This window comes from Chroicocephalus ridibundus, chromosome 1, assembly GCF_963924245.1.
Source record: "Chroicocephalus ridibundus chromosome 1, bChrRid1.1, whole genome shotgun sequence".
Classification (NCBI taxonomy): domain Eukaryota; kingdom Metazoa; phylum Chordata; class Aves; order Charadriiformes; family Laridae; genus Chroicocephalus; species Chroicocephalus ridibundus.
The window spans coordinates 209,550,248-209,570,604 of record NC_086284.1 but is presented as its reverse complement, the minus strand read 5'-3'; the positions used below and the strand labels follow the sequence as shown (position 1 = coordinate 209,570,604).

The window sequence follows — 20,357 nt, the reverse complement described above, 5'->3', positions numbered from 1 at the left end:
AGCAGCCTCAGACATGACAAGCAATGAACCAAGTCCAGGATTCAACCAGGGCCTCCAGGCAGGCATAAAAGGAGACAGGGCCAGGGGTGGGTTGGATACAGGGCTACAGTGTGGGTTCAACGACCATCCAATCGAGAGGACTGCAGAGGAGCTTTAACATACATCTGAGGGGTCCATCTAGGAGACAGAGTAACTACGGCGTAAGGCCAAGACCCATCCAGGGGATAGGGCTGGAGACAGGCATAACTACACCATAACTCAGGACTGGGCTGAAATGGAGCCCGTGGGCAGAGGGGTACAGGCACAGGTTCCCAGTGAGGCAGGTTATGGTCATTGAGGACTATTAGTGCCCCATGGTGACAGAAAGCAAGAGACTTTTTGGAAGGATCAAGGGGAATTGGCCATGGGAGACCCTCTCCAAAAGCAGGGAGTGGGCAGGAAGAGATTTATTTTCAAAACATTTATTTAAGTTTTACTCTGTTCTGAAGGTTTTTAAAAATGTATTTAATAAGTTAATTAATTTGGTACACAAGCTTGTAAAACCTATCTCCAGATTTCACAAGCACTCTTAAGTATTTTGGTGTAGTCACTTTCAGAAAAGATGGAGGAAGACCTGCCACAAAGTTTTGGTTGATTTGGTGTCCCAAGCTCAGTAGTATCTTTGAGCAGTAGTTTTACTGTCACGGTAATCTCCAGCTGGCCCAGACTGATTATAAAGAACTGATTGTTGACAGAGGCGTCCCATCAGCCTAGCTGACCTAAGTGGTCTTGAAAGTAGTATTGAAATAATAACCACGTCAATATGTTTACCTTGTATAGAGAGTTATTACTAGAACTGTTATTTTGTTTCCCTGTTCCAAAGCATATTTCAAAGCAGGAAAAGATAGAGTGTTTTTGGTTAACTTTTGAAATTCTGGGTTTGAACTTCTGAAGATCTAGTCTCATATGACTTCTATGTCAATGAAAGTATTTAGTGATGGAACTGAGATTGCCATGTTCCTGTCCCACGTTTGGGCCCTCTGCCAGGTTGCCACTGCCTGAAGAAAAGGCTCTGTTGTTTTTTAAAACGGGAGGCTGACAGTTTCAAACAGACAGACAAATAAACAGGCAAAGGAACTCTATTGTAGTTTAGAAAAATTCAACATGAATTCTTATTCCTTGTTATTTGGGTAATCTGTGTAAACAGCGTCAAGACCACAGGTCCAAAGCACAGATAATTTATTACTCTCAGGAACTTTTTCGGAGTGCAATAAAACATGAGGGCTATTCAAATAAAATGTCAATGTTCCAGTGGGCCCCAGTGCCTGCCACAACGTAGCAAGAGCCCTGCAATGAACGTGCGTCTTTCATTCTCTCTCAATTTGTATAAAATGTTTGACTTTCCCTCACGAATCTTATAGAAAGCAAAGACAATGTCTCTTTGTGGGAGATGTATAAACGTGTCCTTGAAGGCTGAGTGGAGTGGGGCATGTTCTGCTGAGGAGCTGGCAGGTTTTCCAATCTTTACTGCATTCAGCTAGTGTCCTTCTTGTGTTGTTTCATCCTAATGTGACTCTCCCCATCATATTCTCTCCCCTAAAACCTTGCGGTTCATTATACCAGAATAAATATTGAGCATTTAGAAAGCAATTTTAATACATTCCTGCCTCGATAAAGACGTGCATGGCTATTGACTTCAGAGAAAAATTGAAGTATTTTTGGTTATATGACCTTACAGATTTTACTTAGTCATGACACGAGGCTTTATTCTGTGAGAAATGGTAGGGTTTTACTGACAATTTGGAGAGCTTTTAGCAAAACATTCATGATTAAAGTGCTAAAAATGATTTTAGACTTAAAAGCCAACCGAAACTTGCATTCACTTGGTCAAAGCAATTTCATAAAATGTATTCAAATTAGCTCTTCTTAACAAGCCATGGAGCCTGCCAAATTTTATTTGGAAAGATGAATGAGCGCACACCTTGGCCGATAAGACCCTTCATGGCTATTTGAGAAGAGCTTTTGCTAATTGTGTTTGACTGCTAGGTGGGAGGAGGAGAAGTTTGTCACAGGGTGCCAAATCCTGAAGGGTGTAGCATTTCCCCATGATTTCTTGCACTGAACTGCTGCAGTGCTACGGCTGAACTAACGAAAAGGGGAGCAGGCAACAAATAAATTATGTACGCACCTCTTGAATGGTTAGTGACTATTTCTTACACTGTTCCTTGGTAGTTGAGGTGGGTCTCATGCTTCAGGAAAATAAAAAGAACTGTGTGAAGTTCTGAGTTATTATTGATGCCTTTTGTTTAGGAGCTTGTGGGATAAATCTGCCACCGGCAGTAGAAGCAGGGGAGATAGGTGCTCCGAGCCCTGACGTGGGGTAAAGCGAAGAGGAGGAGAAAGCGTCACTGACTCAACTCTATGTGGGATCTTGTACAAAACTCAAAGGGGTTATTTTGGGGATCGGTTTGAATTTTTTGCTTATTTTTTTAATCATTGACTGATAACAGCTTGTGAAGCCAGCCTCAGAGTCAGGCTTTCTCGGTGGTAGGACCCACAATGCCCATTATAAAGGTTTTAAGTTGAAGTATGAATAGGACTCCTGTCTCTTGTGGTGGTGATCTCCTTGTTAAATAGTACAGGCTTTTGAACTATTCTGGCAGTTGGTGGAGAAGAAAAAAATGAAAATGTTTCTTTTTTTCCTATAAATGTACCTACTAGACCACGCTTTGATAATATGCAGCTTTCAAACCATTCAAGCCTGGAGGTATGGGAACAGCTTCCTTAAAGGAATGGGGTCTGTGAAAAATCTGCGTGCTTTCAAATTTGGGTTTATAGGACCATATGTTTGCTGTATGATTAGATACAGGGATGAAAGTAGAAAATTTCCATCCAGGTTCTCAAACTCTTACCAGTATGGCTTACTGTAACTCTAGAGTAAAAAATTAACTCCAGTGAATTATTGGTACTTTATTTCTCGTTGGTGGGGGTGCAAAGTCATGGTTGCGTGGATGCAGTGCACCATCAACTTAACTCTTGCTGTGGCTGTTAGATCACAGGACTGTTAGAAAACACTGAGATTTCACGAAGTGCCTAAAGATGTCAGAGAATCACCACTGCAGCGCTCGCCCTCATATAGCTGGTCAGTGTGGTCTCCAACTCATCCCTATCATCCCTCGGCCCCAAACCTGCATTACTGGAGCACATTCTTGCCTGTGCCCCTACTGTGTATTTTCTTTGCTTGAGGCCTTCTTAATGTTTGTTCATAATACCGAGTGTAAAACTTAATTACAATGAAATTGCATTTTTGCAACAAACTACTATTTTCTCCAAATTTTAAGATGTTTTTGCCTAATTGAAACTCCCAATTGAAAAGGGATTATGTTTAAATTGTCTTACTCCTTTCACGATTGAGTAGCAAATGAAAAGAGTAGAAAATGAAAAAAATCGCATGAAGAAATTTGAAACAAAGAGAAACCAGGAAAAATCTGGACAAAACAAAAAACCCCACATTTCACAAGTAGAATAAATGAATGCTTTAAAATTATTTCTTTTTATTATTTAAAAACCTCAGTGAAAGTTATTTTACAGTTTTCTAGCCTATTTGCAAAATCTTGTGAGCATTCTATAAGTTCAGTATCATTTGATGCAGGTGTACTACACATAGTCGCGAGTGACGTTTAAAGAAATTGGCACTACTTTTCCCTTCAAAGAATAAGACACAAACACCTGGTAACACCCATCTTCTCGTGCCTGGTCCTTATAGGATAAGGGTAAATATTTGCTCATGGTGGGAAATCTGATAGTTCTGCCAGATTTGATGGTCACTCCAATTTATTTGCTTTCTTGAAATTTCCATTCCTGATTCAAACCATTTGAATCTATAAAACTGATTTCAGCTCTTGCCTTGCTTGTAGGACTGTAGGGCTCTTCTGGTCACTACAGTCAATTTAACTCTGAATTCCACTGCTAACTGTGCAAATGTTGTGTGTTTCAGAGAAAAATGTAAGAAATTCTCTGGTGACCAGTTGCAGGATAATTTTTTTAAAAAAATAATAATTGGCCTGTAGGCCCTTTCTACTATTAAGATCTGCCCTAAAAAAAAAATAAAAAAAAAAAAGATTTTGGGTTATACCTGAGATAAACTTTCTGTGTGGCAATTTTCAAAATCGAGCCCCTCAAAAACACCTAAACTATAATCGGAGGCTCATTAGAAACTGTCGTCTTTGGTAGTGGTTTTCAGCTCATGATGCACTGAATTTTTAAAATAGCTGCTCCTCTGTGAAGAATTAAAGCCTATTCCAATTGTTGAGTTACTGGTGGAAAGCAAAGCCTGTACTTCTGAAGGAAAAAACCCAAAACCCAACATAAGTGTTGTGAAATTCAAAAGTGATGAAAGCCTATGACAGCTTATGAGACAGGCCCGATAAAAAATTGCAACTATAACTGTAGTTGTCAGAAATTCATTTGTGATAAATACCCATCAGCTACAAGCCTCAGAGCCATATTTTTGGTGAGTTTCTTTAAGGTCTCCGTAGCTTTATCCCAAGAAACCTGGCGGGGCTGGTAGACTGGGTCTGGCCTGCCGTCTCTCTGCTGGATGGCAGCCAGTGCATTAGCGCTGGACCCGCTCCTGCCAGTGCCTGGAATTGCTCCCCAGGAGACAGCGCAGCCCCCAGCACGCGGCGTTGCGGAGAGGCAGAGTACTTGAGTAAACTCAGGCCATCTGTTGGTTGCATAAATTAGTTTTCCCCATTTGCCCATCTAGCCATAAGGTATCCACTTCTCCCCCCCCCCCCCCCCCCCCCCGCCCCCTCCAATAATGTGTTTTTTTCTTTATCCAGTTCTAGTAGGATAGTGGTAGCCAAATGGATTTCTTGCTACTTTTTTCTTCTTTACTTCTTGTTGCTTGCATTTCACTGTAGTTTTTTTGGTGGTTTAGTTTGTTTGTTTGTTTGGTTTTTTAACACATCAAATTATCTCCTTTATATACACATTCCTCTTTGGAAACAGATAATGGCTCCTCACCAAAGATAACCTTTACTCATGAAGAGAAACATAATTATAGTGCCTTTCCCTCTTTCCCCCTCTTTTTTCACCTTCCTTTTTCCCCATTTCAAGCCTTTTTCTTTTCTCTTTTTTCTTCTTTTCTTATTTATTTTTTTCTTCCTCTCCCTCTTCTTTCCTCATGAATACTAACACTATGATATGAATAAATAGATAAGGGACAAAACTGATTACATTAGCATTACTTAAGTGATTTTCTTCAAATGGTACGTCTGTTGTTCAGCTTTCAAGGAAGAATTAAATTCAGCAATAATTATTCTATTTCAGCTTCATTCATTTTAAGGTGTCTCCATTTTACTTTTCTCTCAGCACTCTATGGAATCAGTTTCCTTGAGCCTTTAGCAGTTGAATAGTCTGTCACAAGAAACAGTCAGGTTTGAAGACTTGTGAAATGATTTTTAGTAGCAACTTCTACCTCTCAGGCGTGGAGGTGAAGCATTTCTTTTGCAAAGCATGTTTGGTTTTTTCTAGCAATAATCTTTCTGAAGCTTTCCAGTAAGAACAGAGGACATGATGCCCGTTCTATCAAGTCACTTTGCTTATTTTGAATATCTGTTGCCATTTTGATTTATTTCCAATTTTTCCTCTTGCAGATTTATTTGAAAAACAGAGATTTGTATACTGTAGAAGCCAACAACCCTCGTCAGCTAGTGGAAATTGCAGCCAGAGACATTGAAAAACTTCTGAGTAACAGATCTAAAGCCTTGGTGGTGAGTACTAATGGCTTAGGTTTTCTATTTAGTATTTAAAAAGAATAATATTTATTATTGAAACATGCTTTTATTATTATTTTTGCTATATATGCAGTTACAGGCAGCATCAGCCTGATGTGTACAGGACATGACAAGTAGACTGATGGCTCATGACTTCATGGTAGAAAATGAACTCATTAGCTCGTTGGCATAGGGCAGATGCTGATAATATTGACGGACAGATTAGGAACCATGGCCAAGTAACAAATCAAGTTATAAATAGGTTGGAGAATATTCCTCTTATGTGATGCACATGAATGTTTATGACTTGAAGATCACTGTACTCTACAGTCAGCAGTGATAGCGGGGAAACAAGAAGTAGAGCTTTTTTAAAATGTGATTTAAACATAATGGTATCTTTAAAGTCATGATGTTCATTTCGGTACCATTGCTAACTACACCTGTTGATATTTGGTCTCCGTCTTTTCAGTTACTCAGTCTTTCTTCATGGTAGCAACTAATTCCTCTCCTTCAACAAATGTAGCCATGTGTGAATCAGATTAATTTCCATATCTATTCTATTTCTGACTTGTTAATTTAATCTGTATTTCAATCATGTTTCGTATCAACCAAGTTAATCCTGAACTATTAGTATAAAGACCATGCTGCATTGTAACCTCACAGTTCTTCATGCTTTAAATAAGAAGTACCTATTTCTTTAAAGTGCTTTTGCTAGCAGTCCCTTTCTCTTCGATCACGTAAGATGCCAAACCTGGGTAATTTCTTCTTTTCATTCCTCCTCACATCACTCTGACTCGTATAACAGCTTAAAGTGTTTTTCAGAAGATACCGACCAAACATGCAAGGGGGGGATCCAGATGAATTCATAAACATGCTTTGTACGGAGTAGAGCTATTAGAAATAAGCTTAAATGATGTAACAGCAGGCTGGGATTCCCTGAGCAGTTACATACCCACATAGACTTGCAGATGAGTTTGGACATGTCATTTAAAGTGAAAGAGAGAAAAAAGAGGGATTAATTCACCTAACTGTAGACATCTACTCAGCTGGTCGTCCTAAGCTCCTTTTTTGTTCAGTGGAACCAAACAGGCGCTTCTCAGTCAGGACTGACCTGACAGGTTCTGAATAAGACTTCAAAATGGGACGAACTGCAGCCCAGAAGTACTGACTTCTCTCTTTCTTTAGCAGAGGAGCCTCGATGCAAATGTCTATACTGTAGGTGTGTAAAGTCGGAGGAGATGAGTCCCACCCAAGCAGCCCTTTTATCAGTACAGTTTCACGCAGCTGAAGAAACAGTCTGAGAGTGAAACTGCTGCTGCACACTGTCCTGAGGACTGGCCTTCCTGTAGGCGGTGAGACTTTGCTTAGTCAGTTGTCTGTGCATAGGTACCGCAGGAGGTACCTGTTTTCCTCACTTTTCGTCTCAGCAGGAGGTCACTTTTCCAGTTGCCATAGCTTCCCTAGTACACAATGTTAATACCAGTTTTATCTGGGCCAAAGCTTCCCTGCTTTAGTCAAATGAGTGTAAAATAAATATGATTTTTTTGTTTGTTTTCCTGTTTTAACCCAGCTGGCGATGTTTACGTAGCACTCTGTGGACTCTCTATTATTATTATTGCAAAATAAGTCATTTGCAGACCTTTGTGAACACACCAGCTTCTCCAGCGTTTTCCCAGCAACCCATACAGGTCTGATGTTTTTAAGTTATCACAGCCAAATCTTAGATTTTCTTGAGACTCAAGGTTAATGTAGGGGCTTGTGTGTGTCTGTGGTTGTTTGGACTTAAAACTTTTAAGAATATTAAGTATCTCATGCTTACTTTAGAAAACATTCCAGTTTTTCTGTAAATGTGGACAAAGAAGGATGTCTACCTCATTTTAGGGAAGCCCATGGTCACTTTTTGAAAAGGGAAATACAATTCGGTTCCCTGACATAAAAGAAGATTAAATTAGGGAAAGGACGTTCCTTCAGTCCAGTTTCTCCTTTTTTTAAAAAAAAAAAAAAAAAAAAAAAAAAGTTTTATAGTCTTCAGAACTCAGATAATTTTAAATGATCAAGTCAATGCATCTTGAAAACAAATAAAAAGCCCTCCAGATGTATTAGTATCTAAAGACCTATGACTTTAAAACCAATTTCATTATTTTGGTGGGTATGACTCATGACGTCTTTAATGCTTGAAGTTGCCATTACTGCCAGTGCTGCAGTGAATGTACAATACTTTTTATCTGCATGCCATCATTTCAGGGTGTGCATCAGCAAGACCTCTGCATGACAGCTTTATCGATCGTGCCACTTCATTGCAGACTGAAATTCATCCCCAAAGAGGTGGAAATAACTGTCCCCACACAATTCTCACAACTGAATTTGATTTGCCATCCTTTAAATACTGATCAATGATGCTTCTCTTTAGTGTTGGAATGCCTCATTTTTTTTTTTTAATTACTTTTTTTTTTTTAATTGCCTGGGAATCACCAGAATTTATAAACATTAATTACGTGATTACAACACATAAGTAAGACCCTTTTTGTAGCAAAGTGATTGAAATCATCTATCGAAACATTCCTCTACTCCAGTTCAAGGACAGAGCTGACTGAGGTTGTCAGGTTTCAGATGTTTGCCAAAACCTTCTGTGAACTTTGTGTACTTTTAATGTCCTAATTATAAATATATATTCCTAATTCTATATGTATATAAATATATATATTTATATTTGGTAGCCTACTGTAAAACTATTGAGGAAGTGATATTTGATTTCTCTCTATATATCCTAGTTTAGTTTATTGCTTTCTTTTTTTTTACTTTTTTTAAAAAATAATATTTACATACATTTTAAAAACAAGAATTTATCGAAACCGCTTTCTTCAGAACAGCTTTCCAGGGTGGATGGTCATAGATGGTTCCTGAGAAAACTTCCTTTTTCTTTTTGTATCAAATGCCAGACACAGCTAAAGCAAATGCATTAAAAAATGAGTATAACCTCTCAAATTGGTAAAAATGACTCAATGTTGATTAAGCTTTTTAATATCATTTTCCTTGTTTTATTTAACTTCTAATTTCTGATTCTGAGACATTTTTCTCAGCCATTATCAAGGTTAGATATTCTGGGGAGTTCTGTTGTTGTTTCTGTAAAAAAATGTATTTCTGATGTATATTCACAAATACCCAGGGGGTTAGTCTGACTTAAAAAAGAAAAGAGGAAAAGGCCTAAAAAGCATTACTTAAGGGGAAAAATACCCTTTTATTAATCACGGTCCTAGGCAGATCTCTTTGCTGACTCATATTCTACATGCTTATTAATTTTGGATCACTTCATGTTGCTTTCTCTTGTGCTATCACCTGACCTTAAGAGCTCCTAATGGCTTAGATATTTATACTGGCTTTTCTATTTCTAGTTATCCCGGATTTATGTCAGAGCTTTCAATGACTTCTGATTTTAAACCTTCCTCTAGGTTATTTTTATACACAGGAGACACTCACTTATTATCTCCTCCATCTGAACTATTACTTTCTACTAAGAGAATTTCTTCACGTTCCATATGTATGTCTCTCTCTCCTTTTTTTTCAGCCATTTTGCAAACTTTATGTAACGAAGCTGAATTATTTATCTGGAATTTAAGTCTTCTTAAAACTACTGGTCACATTTTCTCTGAAATCAGGAGTGGGGTTGAATGGAAGTGTTACTAATGACTGCACGGAGGGTTTTACCGTTGGGGTTAATATGATGCAAAATGTTAATTAAGACCTGAATTCCGAAAAGAGTATGATACAAGAGGATCATAGATCCTCCAGTGATGCCACGAGGAAGGTGTCAGTTAATGACATCAACAGTGTCATTGTGCAGAGACTCGCGTAACCCAGGGATGCCATGATTTTCTCTAGGCATGCTACACAATCAATCTTTGGGCAAGGTTATAATAAGCAAATATTAGTGATGACTTTTCTAATAATAATTTGTCTTCCCCTGAGCTGCAAGAGCACCTTTAAATGAAAAATAACTCCAAATGATTTTTGTTTTCATGCAACTTTGTGCTAGAAAAATCTCTAGCCATGACTTAAAGGTAAAATTACGTAGCGGTTCTGTACGTTACACACAAAAGCCTTGAGTAATAAGGAAAAGCTTTGTGATTTCATTTCTGGTGTATATGAGGAAAGATTATGAAGAAAATCTGGACAAAGATGTCTTGTCCCACCATTAGGAAAAAAGTCTATTTTTATTTTTTCATGTGTATGAATTTACGCTTGGGAGAAGCTTTAAGATGGTGGTTAAAATAGGTACGTAGCTGGGGAAGATGAAAGGGGAAAGTCCTGATTGGAACTCAGAGGGCTTTCCTAGGTTGCCATTACGAGAAAATGTTAGCCATAGAAGAAAAAATTAGGATGAAAAGAAAATGGAGAATTTTCTAGGAAAGTGCATTGGAGGAAGAGAGGGGTATGAGTAGTAAGGATGGAGACAGGTGACAGCCTTATCGTCAAGGACATCAACGGTTGTCTTGCAGTACAGCCTGTTGTTCAAATGGCGAACATTTTTTTTTTGGTTTACTGTTGTTTACCATTGCATATTTGCCTGGCCTAACCGTCCTGAACAAACACTGTTTCAATATCATGGAATTTCCATATGCATATCATAGAATTATAGAATCATAGAATGGTTTGGGTTGGAAGGGGCCTTAAATATGGTACACATATGGTCCTGCAAGGAGCAGGGAGTTGGGCGTGATGATCCTCATGGGTCCCTTCCAACCTGAGATATTCTATGATTCTATGATTTTATGATATTATGGGCAAGTTAATATTCTGTCTCTAAATATCTTGCTGAACAACGGTGTACAGACTAGCTGTGCTGCCATTGCAACCTGCATTTCCAGGGGTGTAATGAAAGGTGGGTGGAGGTTTCATGGAAAATGTATCTTGCAGTAACAACGGGCAAAACTCACAAAGGTTCTTGGACATGTTTCAGGTACACAACCTTTCCAAGGGTACCAACAAATAGTATGCCTAGTCCATTAGACAGTCTGGCACCTAAACTGATCGTTTTCACTGGAGTTATACTCTGTTTTATAGTTCCCACCCCATTCATCACTGCGATAGTTTTCTGGAGCTATGTAGATCATGCTAATAGATCATAATCTTTCAGTTCAGATGGAAACTAAATAATGTAAACAAAACCTTTTCTATGCAGAAGAAAGTGAGGATACTTGTATTTGGAAGATATTATCATTTATTTGATGAGTATTGTTAGAAATGCTAGAGTACCTGACATTGTAATATATCTATAAAAAAATGGTTTGAGGATGTACGAATATTTTATGTCTGACTATATAAAAATAAACACTTTTAAACCCAATAATATATGAGATGGATTTATTATATATTTCTTTATTACTCATGTATAATAAATGATCTTAAGCTTTGCGAAGATCCTAATTCTTGTTGGCATACTTTAAAATTTACGATTGTAAATTGTGTTTTTTGGAAAGGTGTATTTTAAAAAGTCAGTGCTTTGCAAACGGCTGTTCTGGGGTTTTGCTCTCTTTTTATGCATTGTGTCATGAGAGAAATGAAGTATGACTAATCTTAAAGTAATATTTGATCCAGTGCTACACACTAAACCACTAAACCAAAGGTGCAGCTTCCCCCTTGAGCAGTGTGAAGTCATTAGTTGTGCAGCCCTTGGCCTTCCCCTGCCCATCTGAGCAGCCCATTGCTCATTATGTATCGAGGAACAGCAGGAAAATCTGCAGTTTCACCCTCTTGCTCATTTTTGCTGTTATATTTCAATTGAAGAGAGTAAGCAAGCTTGGATTTCTTAGGTAACAGAAAATTAAAATTAAGGGAGAAAATGATGAATAAAGAACACCTATTAACACTCTTTGCAAGCACAGCCTGCAGAAAATTTTGGAAACAGGATCAAAATGTTCTATTTCTTGCTTAGATAAGATCCCTTTCTGCATTCCTAGATTATTTAACTGTTGGCTCCATGTTTGTGTAATACGTTGAGATGAATCCTACTTGTCCTCCTAGGCAAAATTAAGAAGTATGCATATTCTCCTGCAAATCTTCTTTTCCATAATGAAATATCTCTTTCTGGAAAGCTTCAGTGACAGTAGCTTATTGTCAAAATTATGTTGTACACTCAGAGTTTGTTTATTAATAAGCTTTTGTTCTATTATTGCCCATATTCATAACCGTTTGTGTAAAGAAAACACCCAAGGTCCACTAAAATACATTTCACTGGAGAATGAGAGACATTCATATTTTCACTGACAAATTCCTGCTTAATATTTCTTTGTTTTGCTGTGTGGTTATTTGTTTTTGCTTTTAGCTGTTAAACCCTTACCTTAAGGTCATTCAAGGGAAGGTACTAGTCAATACACTTGACTGCTTGGGCTGTGTGTAGACAAAGACAAGGTACATGTAGGTTTGCACCTTATTGCCTAGATTTCTTCAGACATCTCCACCAGAGATATTGTATCTTCATTCTAGCCTTTATGCCTCGGTTTCTTCTGAAAACTGAGGAAATTGAGTTTCCATGGAAACTGAGGCACAGATTGTGCGCTAGGAGACAGGTTCCCTCTACGTGCTGTTGGGAAATGTCCAAGGTGCACAACTGTGTCTGTGAATGAGGAACTCAGAATGTTTATCTGCTAGTTTAGATGCAATTTCAACACAGCTGTGCAAGTGTGTCCAGATCCCATAGTATTTCCCTGCCCGCCTGAAATAAGGCTTCAATGTCTCACAATACAACTGGGAAGCTTAAATAAACATGAGTTATAACGTATTTGGAGATTCCTGGGCAGAGATGCTGTACACTTTAAATAGGGTTGGGAATTTTTCTGTAGCCTGAAAGACCTGTAAAACTAAAATAAATTTTGTAGGTGTGCTTGGTACTATTGGTTTTTGGAAGGGGTCCAGAACTCTAGCTAGAGTTTTGTTTGGATGTCTAAAACCAACCCAACATCCTCAAAAACACTCTGGGACGCCTACCTTCTGGTCTGCTAATCTTAAATTGCCTATACTAACAAGATCACAGAATCACAGAATCACAGAATGGTTCAGGTTGGAAGGGACATTAAAGATCACCTAGTTCCAACCCCCTGCCATGGGCAGGGACACCTCCCACTAGACCAGGCTGCTCAAAGCCCCATCCAGCCTGGCGCTGAACACTCCCAGGGATGGGGCATTTACAACTTCCCTGGGCAACTTGTTCCAGTGCCTCACTACCCTCACAGTGAAGAATTTCTTCCTGATATCCAATCTAAATCTACCCTCTTTCAGCTTGAGGGCATTACCCTGTGTCCTATTGTAACACTCTCTGATAAACAGTCCCTCCCCACCCTTCCTGTAGGCCCCCTTTAGGTACTGGAAGGCCGCAATAAGGTCTCCTCGGAGCCTTGTCTTCTCCAGGCTGAACAAGCCCAACTCTCTCAGCCTGTCCTCATAGCGTAGGTGCTCCAGCCCTCTGATCATCTTTGTGGCCCTCCGCTGGACCTGTTCCAACAGGTCCATGTCCTTCTTGAGCTGAGGACTCCAGAGCTGGATGCATTACTCCAGGTGGGGTCTCACCAGAGCAGAGTAGAGGGGCAGAACCACCTCCCTCAACCTGCTGGCCATACTTCTTTTGATGCAGCCCAGGATGCGGTTGGCTTTCTGGGCTGCAAATGCGCATTGCGTGCTCATGTTGAGCTTCTCGTCCACGAGCACCCCCAAGATATCTTTCCACTCTTCAAAAATACTCTATAGATAAATTTGAGTTGTCCACTCATTTAGCAGAACTTGCACTGGGCAGCATCTCTTGGTTTTGGGCTTTGTTGCAACCCAGCCACCGGTCTCTTGAGCTCCACTAGGAATTCCAAAGAAGCCTGAATAGTCACACCTAATAGTGGAGTCCATCATTTCTGCGTAGTAATCTGAAGATTAGAGCTAATCACTCTGTAAGGACTTGGGCCAGGTCTCTGAGGTGAAAATACCTGTGTATACGTATAGATATCTGGATCTGGACACACTTGCACAGGTGTGTTGGAATTGCATCTAAACTATATTTCAGTGTGCATACTGGAAATATGTCTATTTCCAGTTATCTTCTAATCTAAAAAGTAAATGGGCAAAACATCTGACCAGGGAGGAGGATCTGCAACTCAGTTCTTTTCCTTCCCATGTAAGTCCTCTGATCACAAGGCTAAAGTCTTCCAATCCATTGTATAATCTGCGCAAAAATCACGTTTTGATGCTAACAATTGCCTTCCACCTTCATTATCATCCCTTCAGATGTGTTAAATCCATTTGTTCTTATTCTTAGGCTCTAACGGCCAGAGTCCTTGCCTTTTTACCTTAAAATCAGGTCATTCTCCAGAAGTGTAGTTGAGATCCTCCTAAAGTTGAGGGCAATCCGTGATTCTGAATTCCGTCATTATTTTGCATAAGATGACAGGGTAAACACCATGATTTTGTCATTAGAAGACACTGATGAACTAGGCCTTGAGTTGATGGAGGCACTTGATATTTCCTATTAGTTCGTTATGCCTAGGGATGATATCCCATAGAACCAACAGAGAAAGGGAGAGGCCTCAGCTTTACCATTGGGTTGGGGTAGCATCAGAAGATTCATCAAGATAAATTATCTTTCCCTTCCTCTCTTTCCTAGCTGATTTTAAGAATGTAAGTGTTGTTGAGAACTGGTTTCAAAACTGATTTCAGTACAAAAAGAAGTGTCACTCACGTCTTGATAAATTTGCTGCTATTTTCTCTTCTATTTCTGATTTTCAGGTGTTTCTACCTTTTGACTCATTTGCTAGTTAGAGGTGGCGTTAGACAATTGTATTGGAAAAGGCTTGAGGAGGAGAAATTCATAGAAGGAAAATAAATTGTGGTTCGTGTCCCAGCAAGCACCAATTTCCCACACTTAGTTAGTATTTTTTTATTAGTTGTTATATTAGAAGCTGGCCATCGTGAGGAAGCTGGCAATGGACTTTGTGTCCTGGATTGTTTACCAAAATAATTTCAGATCTGACTTCTAAGAAGAGGAAGTCTACATGGATGGAAAAGAGCAAATTAACTAGAGTAAATTACTGGTCAAACAGATGAACAAAGTTTCGTCTATGTGTGGTTTTGTGCAATATACACATATTTTGTGTTATTTATGAAACATGCTCATTTTCCCTTTGGAATTGTTAGGCTGTGGCCATTTCTTCTCTTTAATATTTCAAAATATTTTATTTTTTTATTTTAACTTTTCATTTCAAGCTGGAGGTGGCTATTGGGCTACGGGAAAATGTAGTGAAAAGATTACACAAAATGTGTACCAGCATCACAAACTAAATGGCTTTAATTGTGCCACCCACCAGAAAAATACTAATGTTTCGGAAAAAACCAAATAAAGTAAACTTTTATCTGTATAAGGACTGTAAGATCATGCATACCATATGTTCTTACATGGCAGGATGTCTTGGTTCTTTACGTCTTTTCCATTATGTATTTGGTAAAATTTTACAGTTAGGGCTACCAAGATGATTAGGGGAATGGAACACGTCTCTTATGAAGAAAGGCTGACGGATTTGCATCTTTTTAGTCTGGAAAAAAGACAACTGAGGGGGGATCTTATCAATGCTTATAAATACTTAAAGGGTGGGTATCAGAAAGATGGAGCCAGACGACGGCAGAAGAGGTAACAGGCACAAACTTGAGCAGAGGAAGTTCCACCTAAACAGGAGGAGGAACTTCTTTCCTTTGAGGGTGGCAGAGCACTGGCACAGGCTGCCCAGAGAGGTGGTGGAGTCTCCATCTCTGGAGACATTCAAACCCCACCTGGACGTGTTCCTGTGCCACCTGCTCTGGGTGACCCTGCTCTGGCAGGGGGTTGGACTAGATGGTCTCCAGAGGTCCCTTCCAACCTCTGCCAGTCTGTGATTCTGTGATTCTAGGTTTATTTATATGTTTATTTTTTATATCTCTATCAATCCTCTATAAACTGAGTAATTCACTGAGGTGGAAAATTTCTAAATTTTATTTCTGGATGCTTCCTGCAAGCATTCAGAATAGACATTGTCTCTCCTTTTCACAGCATTACATTTAGATTTCAGTCCATTACCACAGCTGATCCAAATAACAGAAATAGCTACTTCAGATATGGCAAGAACTTTGCAGGTGAGTTTAAGACTGATACCGCGCTTTTAAAACTGGAGAATACACTAAGAAAAAGGTTTTACGTATGCTTTTTTATACTATAATACTGAGTCCGCAAAGTTCAAATATGTTCAAATACAAAGTTCAAATATGAACTTCGCTCAAATCTTCAGATGTAAATGTAGCTTATTTTGAAAGTCATCTGTAGTTGCTGAAGCAAACGTGTTTTGGAATGACAGCTAGCGAGACGTGACACTTATGAAGTCAAACATTTGTCAGCTTGTCCACATGTCAGATGTTTGAATTTGTTTTCACTTGTCTTGCCTTGAGTCTTATTTTATTAACCAAAATCCAGGTTGTATAAATGCAACATTATGCCTCAGAGGATAGATTCACATAATTCACATACCTTACAAGGCATCATAAAAGTCTGGAAAAATAAATCAGAGGGCTTGCAATGGAAGCTCTTACAAATACCGCCTGTTTCCATGATTTTTCTTTGCACTGTTTATTTGATTTGGCTTCTGCAGATTCTGTATTCTTGTTGACAGATAAAGAGGGGCTCGTCCCTCCCTCTTCCCATACCCTCACAGATAGCCATTAGTCATCATTTTGATTTTTGTGGACTTGAACTGTATGTAGTGCTGCAATGGCGCGTAGTACGCTAGCTTAGAGAGACACCTGCTGAATCTCCGTCCTGCTAGCACAGTGTATTCCAGTTAGAGCTTAGAAATGCGACTGATGATGAAAGCTAAAAAGAGCTTGTGGCAAATAATATTATTGGATGATCAGCTTCACAATTTAACTTTTCTTTCTCCTGACACAGTAGATATTGTCACTGATAACATAGCTTCTGTGTTGCTTTCGCTTCTGGTGTGGAGAAAATTAAGGAGCACTGATAGCTCTAGCAGTTCCCTCCCCTTCAATCCCCTTTATAGATCCATTCAAGCAAACGCCCTTACGAAACAAATGGCCATGGCTAATTTTCTAGAGGCTGTGTTGGTGTTTTATAAACTCCCTGTGGGGGATTCACGTGTCTGTTACAAGCAAGTTCCTTTGTCTGGGTTTATGGATACTGAAATTTCATTTGTGGGAGATGTTCTGCAGGTGCACAGCCTCATTAAAGCGAGCGTTCTCCTAAGCTGGAGGGCTGGTGTAGCAGCTGTGAAAGGTGAAATCTTGCTCCACATAACTCTTTTGGTTTCCTTTTGGTTATAAAGTAACTTCTTCAGCTTCAGAAGCTCAGATTTAAAAAGAAAACAATGCAACCCAAACCTCTGTTGTTGCTTTTCTTGGATTTGTCCCAGTTTTTGTCTCCAGGGCTTTGCTACCCTTCTTAGCTGAGGCTTGCCCTCAGGCAGCAGCTTCTCCTACAGATATTTTTGTTTTCCTTGTATGTGCTTCTGCCTGATAGGCGAAGAGATCTATTTTCTTGCTTATTTCTTGGTCTGATGACTTCCAATCAGATCCGCTGCCCAAGAAGCAAGAAACACATTGATGCACTTACTGGTGTAAGACTGTTTTTCACTGTGGCTAGTTGGAAATCTTACAGAAGAATGATTTTCCATGGTAAAACACATATTTTTCAAAATCACAATATTTCATGCCAGTAGTTTAATTTGTTCAAATTTGTCTGGCTTAATGGGATGTTACCTTCCTAAACAGACTGAAGAAGAATATAGGAGTTCTTGGCACTGCAACCCTGATGCTGTTAATCCAACCCTCCCAAGACTCCTAATCTTTCCCTCAGTCAATAAGTTTACTTTTTCAACCACAAGAAAACTGAATTTTAAAATTTTAAAATCCTCTGTGAAATAAAAACTCCCCTTATTTGCTGAAAGCTCTATTAAACGTTACTGTGAAGAACCAAGAGGTGTTTACAGTGATCCAAAGTTGCACACAGAAGTTATACATAAACTGTTGTACAGTAGTTATGTACTGTATACAACTTTCTGAGCCTAGATTCTGCCTTTGTGAGGCCTTTTTTCCCAGGTCTTAGATAATTCTGAGACTCTTTCCTGCATCTTCTCGTGTCTTTCAGTATCTTTTCTTTAAGAGCATTGATACGTGACTGTATGCATGATTTCAGTGGAATGCTTTGTACCATTTGCTTCTCTTTTTCTGTATTCCCCACATTAAAAGTTCAAATTAGCTTGTGTTGCTACAGCATCACACTGTGTCATGTTGATTTGTTCACCCACTTCACCTAGTAAATATTTTTCAGGGTACCTGTGTCCAAGACACACTCACAGTTTTCTAAATATGCTATGAAATCTGTAAATTCCTGGCTCTATTTCTAATGACACATTCAACTGGGTAAAAATGCATTTTCTTTGAATGAGATCACTTTAGCCTGTGCATTGTAGACTACTTTGTATAATAGCTGTATAGTAAACAATAAGGAAGGTTTCTACAAAGTAGGTCTTCCTACCAAAGTCCACTTGTCACGTAGTGTTTCCACAGGTTTCCTTACCCAACGATGGCTTCTCGGAAATGTTGCTTCCCATACTTCTAGCAGCCTTAAATGTCAATGTTGTAAAAAAGACAAATACTTTTTTTTTTTTAGTAGACAGAATGCATTAGTAATATAAACACTTTTAAAAAATGAAAAGAGGAGATTTTTTTTCTTTCTGCCTTAATTAAAAAAAAAAAAGGTATATTACAACTCTTTTGAATTGCAACATTTTCTGTAAGAATTTTAAAGAATTTTAGCGAGTTTTCAAAACTTTTGAATTGTAATTCAGTTCAGTTTGCATTTCAGAGGGCAGAATTAAAGCATAAACCCAGGTGAAAGCTAGATTATTTAAAATGGAACACTCCCTAGTGGTTATGTACAAAATTGTCAAAGACTTTTGGGTCTCCAGGCTTACCATTTCACTGCTCTGAGCTCATGGCATTATTCACTTTGATAACCGGTACATAAACTTGGGAATAGATCTTTTGGGGCAAGGCAGAGATTTTATCAGGGAACAGGAGAAAGCAGTATCTGACATGGCTCTGTTTTTCTGTGCCTTTTTCACACGTTCATCTTCCTTGTTGCTCCTTTTCCTTCCCTCCCTGCTAGTAGGTATGTGGGAGGGAGAAGTTACAGAATTATCACAGCTCTGTTCTGCATTGAATGAGGTTGGTGATACCTGATACTGTTTAAGTATATGAGAGAACTAACGAAATTTATTCATTAAAGTAGAACCATTTGGTTTCCTGGTAGCTGAAACTGCACGTTACATTTATCACCAGTTTCAAGGTCTACAAAGATTTTATTTTTTCCCTCTGGCAAAATACTAAGACCTAATGTAAAAAAATCCATTTTTTTAGTGGGAGTGATAACTGAAGCCAGGGAGTACTGTACGGAATAAGAGCATAGGAAATGCCCTGCTGGGTTGCGGTGACGGGTGTAGTCAGTATTCTCTCTTGATGTTGGCATGGGGCGATGCTGGGTAAGAAAAATATAACAAGCCTTGCCAGTATCTGTGGTCCATTATGCAGGTAATCCCTCTGAGTTCATAGTTTTTGGATTAGAAATTTCAAAGAGGACATCTCTGCCTGTTCCTTTCACTAACTATTAGTGAACTTGCCCATAAATTTACGTAGCCGCTGACCTGCCTGTACTATCTAATCATTTTGTGTAAGTATTTGGAAGAGCAGAGGCTTAGGTACAGTGCAGGAAGTTCTTCTACTGTGTTTTTTGGGTGCATGCATCATGCTCCAGGTCCTCTTCTAGAACATGACTGATAATAGAACAGAATAGAGTAGGATAGGGTAGGATGGAATGGAATGGGACATTCATCTTTCAGTACATGTCTTCCCCAGTTTCTTTTCTGACTTCAGACATAATTCTCCAGCAGGCCTAAGATCAGAAGGTCATGGCAAAATGTTCAGATGCTGCAACTCCATGGGTAGTGCTAGATGTTCAGACAAGCACTTCTCAACAAGAAAAATCAACAGTAAATCACTACCACCCAGACAAAATATTTTAAATCAAAAAATAAAATAAACTCAGATCTAAATAAATGTTATCCAAATGCAAAATCTTTTAATTAGTTTTGCTTTTTTTTTTTACTTTGTAAAATAAGTGTATTTAAATCTTTTTTTTTTTTCCTAATGAGAAATTGAAATACTTTGCTACAGTGAAAACAATCATTTCCTCCAGATGTTTTTTCCACCTTTTTCTTGGTCAAATTTTTAATAAGATGGATCTGAATGCAATAATTGTTACTGTGGAGCCAGAGTAAGATTAAATTTTAAAATGCCAGTTCTGACTGATGACATATGTACTTGCATCAGACTAACATTCAACGTCAGTAGAACTCTTGCTGCAATAAGGACCTATCGAATTGCAGAATGGGCACCAGAATCTGATTTTTAACCCATTTCAAAGTCTTGTTCTTTGCACAAGTAAAAGATAAACCCCCACATTTGTGTTGGTTGCTGGTCATGTAATTTGATACATTAACATTCAACGATGAGTAGTTGAATAGT

The 20,357-nt window shown here is 38.8% G+C and overlaps 1 protein-coding gene across 5 annotated transcripts in view; it reads left to right on the top strand.

The window, feature by feature from the left end:
• Positions 1-20,357, top strand: part of CACNA2D1 (calcium voltage-gated channel auxiliary subunit alpha2delta 1) — a 430,557-nt gene that overhangs the window by 68,361 nt on the left and 341,839 nt on the right. For all 5 annotated transcript variants that reach the window (XM_063323544.1, XM_063323542.1, XM_063323543.1 and 2 more), the window contains exon 3: positions 5,640-5,756. In XM_063323544.1, coding sequence (XP_063179614.1) covers positions 5,640-5,756 — 117 coding nt within the window. The remainder of the gene's footprint in view (positions 1-5,639; positions 5,757-20,357) is intronic.